We start from the raw sequence: 7,614 nt of genomic DNA on the forward strand, positions 1-7,614 counted from the left end.
CAGTTCAGACGGCAAAGAGCATTTTGGATCGGGGCGTCAAAAGGCTTGTCCCACTGCCAATTCAACCCGATCTCGAGAAACCCGAACAACTAGCCACCGAGACGAAATAAGATGGGAACTTCAACCACACCTCCCTAGTTTGATCGGTACCCTCTCAACGGGGGGAGAATGTTACGCCATGCGGCTTACCATAGGTCATATTCTTAACTATCGATCGCGCCACTATAATGTCGCAGACGGATCGTCGCGTCTGCCCGGCAAACAAACATTGTAGTGGCAAGCGCGTGGTTCATTAAGCAGGGCGACTTCCAGAAACGTCGACTCGTGGCCCGTATTTTACCTCGCAGTAAAAGAATGTGGCGTGATCCGAACGTAGTGGGGGTCGCCTTCCAGAAAAAACGAAAAAAATCGAAAGGCGTTCAGAACTTTTCGAGAAGTCGAACCGTCAACACATGTGGTATGTCGCGCATTACTTATCAACCAAAACGCAGTTACATTTTTTTTGTTCCTTTTATATCTTTCTAGTTAATAAGTTGTTGAAATAAACATTAATTTATTTGTGTTAATTCTGTGGAATTTCATTGAACTACCCTTATTATCATAATCGAAATAAGGGGATCGATCAGTTCGTGGCGTCGATTATTTAATCGTAACGGGAACTTACAACTCTCGTTGACGTGCTATCTCGCGATCGCGTCTCTCCGCGAACGGTCGAAACAAAATGATTCACTAAAAACTGTCCTGAATTCCTAAGAATTTATTTACCGCAAAACTGACAAAGTGTTTATTTAAAAAATGAGGTTGAAGGTAGTCCTTTTCTTTCATTTCATTCATTTTCATTTTCTTTCTTAAGTATGGCTAACACAATATCTAATCAATTAAAATTTTATATTTTCACGTGAAAAGTTTCTTTAGATAATTATTATCAACATGATGACTAACTCTTACGGATTAATACGTGTCTGTAGGGCAATCCTGTGGACTTGATCGGCTTTTTACTTCGAAAGTTGAGTAATCGGTGTCGCTTTCTTACGCATCTTTGAACTGCATAAATGTTTTAAAATTGTTTGATCCAGAATGTACCACACCGGACAATCAAGAAGGCAGGTGCCTTGACTACAGAAAATGTAAACCTCTGCAAGAAATATGGCAGATACAGTACCGTACAGCCACCGATTTTTATAGACGATCAGTGTGCAGATACCAGGGCAATGTTACGATCGTTTGCTGTCCGAACGATCCAAACAAAGAGAAGAGAGAAATTTTAATAAAAACTGTGTATAAGTATAAGGCTTTGCGACCACCATACCGTGGTTTTAGCAACGTCTCTCATACCAGGGTGGTCGATGGTAAACCAGCTGAACTTGGTACGTTTTATGTCTTTCTTTCCGATTAATAATAAGCCATTTACTGCAAAGAATGAACTTTAAAGGCATTAAACAGCACATCAATGTACATTTCAATTAGACTAAATAATAATGCTATGATTTTATCGGTAGTAACTTTACTTATTAACTTGAATTATTTCTTTCTTTTACTTCATGTTAGGAAGAGTATCTTTTTGCTTGAAATAAAAAATTGATATAGGAGTAATAATATGGATAGAGATCAAAAACTGTTAGGGCAGAAATTACACGTTTGAACTTTATAGTTCAGTATAGTTCAAATAGAAATTATATAGAATTATTTAATAATTTGTATTCCACTGGAATAAAAATTTAATTTCTGTCTTTATCAAATCTCTATTTCAGAGTATTTGTACGTATGTACTTATCGTCTGCTGTATGATCGAATATCGAATAGGTAATAATCGTTGTTACTCGTTATGTGAGAAAAAATTATGTATATTCACAACTATGACTATTGCATTTTAGGCGCTTGGCCATGGATCGCTGCATTAGGTTTTCGTAATTCCCGAAACCCAGACAAACCACTATGGAAGTGCGGAGGTTCCCTGATATCGGCTAGGCATGTTTTGACCGCAGCACATTGTGCACATATGGATGGAATAGAAAACATACACAATCATAATATTGCCATTCTTAGATTGGTGGAGGAGGTGCCATTTTCGAGTAACTCCTCAAATATATATATATATATATATATATGCTATTGAGTATTACTGAAGTATCATATCCTGAAATTTCTTACTGTACACATATATTGTGTCATAAAGCGTGTACAATTCTTTCTCATACTTTTGGTCATTCGTTTCCTGCATTTTCATTTATTTTTTTATTTTTCAGGGTACGTATATCCCATTTGTACGAAAGAGCCCCTACGAAAGAGCAACTTCGTCGGCTATAACCCCCTTGTTGCTGGATGGGGAGCGTTAAGATATAGTAAGTGATATCAATTTTATAATAAAATTAAACAGTTCCAGTCTTAAATATCTTTCTTATTTTCTTCGTAGGACGACCACGACGTAATGCATTAATGGAAGTTCAAATGCCAGTGATTAAGAACGCCGAATGCAAAATAGCTTATTCCAAATTTCCTAATGCACCTGATATCACTGATGGTATAATATGCGCCGAACATGCTCAGGGTGGAGAGGATTCTTGTACGGTAATTAAGTTACAGAGTTACTACAAACTATACGGTATCTGAAGACACGTCAATTCGAATTAACATCAAATCGACGTCTTAAACATTAGAAATAATAGATAAACACAATTTAATAGTTTTGCCCACTTCTCACACCTCATTATGGTATTTAATCTAATTTCCTTCTAATCTTAGTTTTGCTCAAAATACATATAACATGTACATTATAAATTGGAGTATTTCTATACACAAATCAATAGAAGATTATTACTGTATATAAGTATAATTTCAATACAATTCGATCGATATATTTCAGTATCTTTGATTAAAAATTTAACGATCCTTTCAGGCTGACCGCTGCGGACCACTGCTGATACAACATGAATTAACCTCGTATTTAATAGGTATTGTGTCTTACGCTTATAAGTGCGGCACAGCTGGCTATCCCAGCGTTTACACTAGGGTCACATCGTACCTTGACTTCATTCTCCAAGCGATGCAATAATATGATATTACTGTTCCATAAATATCATTGTGTAAAAAACGTAAAGTTGGATTTTCTTATTGTGGAGATAAGAAACAGCTCAAATTTACATTGTTTTGTACGTTACAAATTATAGGCTTAAAATGTACGAAATGTAACTTTGAAACGACACTAATTTTTTACGCACGATAAACCTCCACGACTTAGGTATGTAAAGATGATAAACGTATATTAATTCTATTAATTTGGTAATAATAAACCAACTTTCTGAGAAGTTCTGTAAATTTCGTTTCTGTTGTATCAAGAGAATAATGGAATATTCCACTTAGATCGTATACTTCTTGTATGTACATACAAAATTTTCCGGCTAATCTAAAACACTTCATAAGATAGAGAGCTTCTGGAGATTCGGACACAGAGAGTGCATAAAATACAAGATAAGTCTCGTGTCTTTCAAAATTATTTTTTATTCGCTAAAAACGTCCTGTGTACTCATGCAATCACATGCAACCTCGAAACTTCGCTTATTTTTTATCACTTTCCAATTCAATACACTGTTTCTGCATTTTTGACTATATGTAAGAGAAATTTCCATTCAGCCAAAGGTGTACTTACAGATTATAGATTCCTATACGACTCTCGGTAAAAATTTATCCGCACTCCAGATAGTTAAAACTTCTGTCCACCGTATTGATCCATCTGCACTCTTCGTATGACGTCAATATCTGTTCAGTGCTGCTGCGTAGGTTTCATTGTGTTACGTCAATTCGTTTGTGACTGTTGCGCGAGTAATGGCGCTTTGCAATGGCGATTTGCAGGAAAACAGTGCAGGATGCTGTGATTCGTTTCTTGTGGTCGGAAGTTATGTTTGATGCCTATATTTATCAAAGATTTAATGCACATTATGGAGAAAGTGTTTTGTCACGAAGTGTGTTTGAATGGGCACAAAAGTTCAAAGAAGATCGCACAAGTGTTATGAAAAAACAGCTGGACGCCCGTCCACATCCACGACGACAACATTGAACGTGCTCATGAACTTATGCTCTATGGAATAGACGAGTGACACTGGATAATGTGGCAAATCATTTGCAAATCAGCCACGGCTCTGCTTATGCAATAGTGCACGACAGATTTGGGTTTTAAAAAGTTTGTGCGAGATGGATGCCGAGAAAGCTGATGAAAAGGTGAAGACGACGATGCATTCGTGGTTCGCAGCTCAGCCCAAAACATTTTTTAATGAGAAAATACGAAGGTCCTTCGGCAAATGGACAAAGTGTATACAGAAATTGAGTGATTACGTCAAAAAATGATGTATGTCTTTTTTGACAATTGCTTAAAATAAATTCTACACCGACAGAGCGGGTAACTTTTTACTCACCCTCGTAAGACACTTAAATTTCCAATCTATTATGATGAATAAAAGAGCTTATACTATTAAATCTAATTGTATTTTGTTGCATGAGAGTACACGTGTATGTGATGTACATTACCTTTATATCCCCTTGAACGCTTCAATATTGCGCATATATACTATATTTTGTACAGCTTCTATAAAATTTTGTATGTTTGTTTAGGCTGTTAATCTAGAGGCTGGAGTACAAAGAAGTGGCACAATGATGTGGGCTGATGACATTTATAATTATCAAGGAATCACCCCTACATTCGCTCAGGTATATATCGTTGACTATAATGTATTTAACATATATGATTGTTAGAATATTAATAATTAATTTTTAATTCTATCAGAATTTTAATGAAACTGTCCCTTGGGAAGGAAGAACTGATACCTTGATATCACGGTTTGTACATCCTATATATACGACAAATTTTAGAACATTATATAACGAAGAACCAGATCGCCGTGGCCATGTGATGTGAATAAAAGGACTTGAATTTGATGATATTTTTATAATGTTAGATAACATAACTAAGTATCTTCACAGTAAGATAGGATGACATGGTTTACATGATCTTAATGTTGTTCACTTGAGTGATGATATTATAAGGAAAAGTGTAATATCACAGGTAGGATGATTCATAATTTAGAACTACTAACTCGTGTATGTATTAAAAATTAAAGAAATATATTAAATTTTATAGGATATTTATGTTTAGTAACCAGTAATTCAGAGATTGGTATTCATGGTTACTATAACGAGGCTGTAGAAACGCACCCTTTCTTCTTTGCAAATGGTCCTGTATTTATGTCTAAGCCGAAACTGGAACCTCTGAATAATTTAGATTTATTCTTGTTATTTTCTAAAATACTTATCTACAGTATACCATAAGGAATGATACCGTATCGCACCTAATCAAGTGCCTTAAGAAACATCAACAGGATATCACAGTAATCCCTTATCGACTGATATGTAAGTAAAAGTTATGTGTCATTGTTATACACAGTTATGTGTTAGTGTTATACACAGTTATTTATCATTTTCTATTAATTCAGTTGTAGCCACTACAATATCTATGACACTGGTAGTAATTATGAGAACAATAATGATGTTCTATAAGAGGAAATGATGATTAGGAACAAAAACTTACAGGTAAGTCAAAGTATATGTTATTTGCCATTTGAAAAGAAAGTTACTAACTTAGAATTTTTTGATAAATAATAATTGTGCAAAATATATTGGATTTCAAATTTGTCAAAAATTGAAATTTAAGAAGCATTGTAATAATATAACATTAATATTTTGATTTTTCAGGAGATATCATGCGGTGGATGGATAATATGTAAAAAATATTAAGCAGTATATGAATTTTCATATTGCGTAGAGATAACAAAATGAATTTTAAAAAATGTCGACATGGTAATAAGAAATAGCATCATGACAAAGAATATATAAAGACAGTTTCATTTTTTATAAATAAAAATTTGTTGTTCCAGATTTTGAAATATAGTGAAACGTTTAATTAGTATCTTAATATCTTTAAATAATTATTATTTTAGAATCAATTGTAATTGTATCATACGTACTTTTGAATTCGTGCAAGAACATATGTAATTTTGAAGTAGTTATTATTAGGAAATTGTTAGACGCGAACAGTATGCGAAAAGTTAGTATGCAGTGTAATAATTATCAATCAAAACACAAGAATTAAATTCTTGAGGAAAAAATTTCCGGAATTTCTTATTTACACGATTATAAAGAAATCCATAATAAAAAGGAGTTGCTTTCTAATACTTCTCTTCCTTGTAATGCCTATGTTAATGATAACGAGGTTCGACTTTTTGTTTTTAGAGGGATACTGGAAAATTTGAAAGTACAGTACCATTGGGAAGAAAATCACGATATTGAAAACGATATTTGCAAGTAAATTTCCAAAAAATCTGTTTTCAAATTTTCGCTTTCTATTTCACATTAAAAGAAAGGGCTGCCTTCTTTCTCTGCAAGACAAAACAAACATTCTGAATCTCGTATCAATGAATGATGTCAATAAGTTATTTTTCTTTTCAGATTGAACAATATTCCAGATTTATTCATAATTTCATACTACGCGAAGAATAGACTTTCATAGGTATATAAAGGAAATATTAAGTATAGGAAAACTCTTTTTCGTTGTAGGTGACATATGCTTCACGGTTGAACACGTGTATTTTTGAACACATATAAATGAAAAAGTACTCTTATGGAGAAAAAGAATTGATACCTTCGATTGACATTAGATAATGTATATAAACTTATGAACAATCACTATCGGTTTGTATTTTAGGTGCACACGCAGATTTGTTGGAATTCTTATAAAATGTACATCCTGTACGAACGTTTTATTCTTCCAAATTTTACGATACTATGTCTCATATAATAACTATATGGATTAAACGTAATATAAATGATCCGAAAATAGACTCGAACGACATTAATTGTCTTTCTATTTATACCAATATCGAAAATACAAGTAAAGCCGGAGCAATAGTATGCAAGAATGGACTATTTATTATTTTAAACCAAATCATAGCATATTCAGAATGCACAGTATTATCATGAAATGTAAATGAATCAGTTGTAAACGAACGATTTCACTGTAAAATCGTTGCCTCCTTTTTTTCATCTGAAATATAGCAGCAATGAGTACATTCTTTTAATATATAATAAAACGAGATATCTTTATAAAGTTACATATGTCATCACTGGTAACTGTTATCTCGTATGACACCAAATATACCGTTAGTATGGAATGATATTTTTATGAAGATATACTTTAATGATAGATTTTATGAATGAAACGTTATATAAGAAAAATTATCTCTTGTCATTCTATGAAGTGTAGTAGCTAACGAAGATTAATTTTACGAAGTATTGGAGCAAAAGAGAATTAAAAAATTAAAAAGATCTAAATAAGATTGTTCGTGTGGCTTAATTATCTCAATTCTGGTACACCACTTGTTACATTCTAACTAATTAGCGCTAAACAATAACTTGCAAATATTAAAGATATTAACACCTTAATATTAACACCTAAAGGTTTTCAGGAAATTTTATAACATTTGATTATTGTATATCTAGTCATTGATTGATAAAATTTCTTGTATAAGCATAGATCGAGGTTGACGTCATACGCAGATTGCATATCAT

At 33.2% G+C, this 7,614-nt stretch overlaps 1 protein-coding gene across 1 annotated transcript; it reads left to right on the forward strand.

Annotated features, from left to right (window-relative positions):
* Window positions 1–1,128: 1,128 nt before the first annotated feature.
* Window positions 1,129–7,382, forward strand: LOC143304962 (venom serine protease Bi-VSP-like). Its single transcript, XM_076627505.1, has 9 exons — window positions 1,129–1,367; window positions 1,752–1,803; window positions 1,875–2,072; window positions 2,247–2,342; window positions 2,414–2,568; window positions 2,897–2,951; window positions 4,606–4,701; window positions 4,778–5,580; window positions 5,743–7,382. The coding sequence occupies exons 1-7, from the start codon at window positions 1,347–1,349 to the stop codon at window positions 4,611–4,613; spliced, it is 585 nt and encodes a 194-aa protein (XP_076483620.1). The 5' UTR covers window positions 1,129–1,346; the 3' UTR covers window positions 4,614–4,701; window positions 4,778–5,580; window positions 5,743–7,382.
* The last annotated feature ends 232 nt before the right edge of the window (window positions 7,383–7,614 follow it).

Source organism: Bombus vancouverensis, unplaced genomic scaffold, assembly GCF_051014615.1.
Source record: "Bombus vancouverensis nearcticus unplaced genomic scaffold, iyBomVanc1_principal scaffold0067, whole genome shotgun sequence".
In the NCBI taxonomy this organism is placed as follows: Eukaryota; Metazoa; Arthropoda; class Insecta; order Hymenoptera; family Apidae; genus Bombus; species Bombus vancouverensis.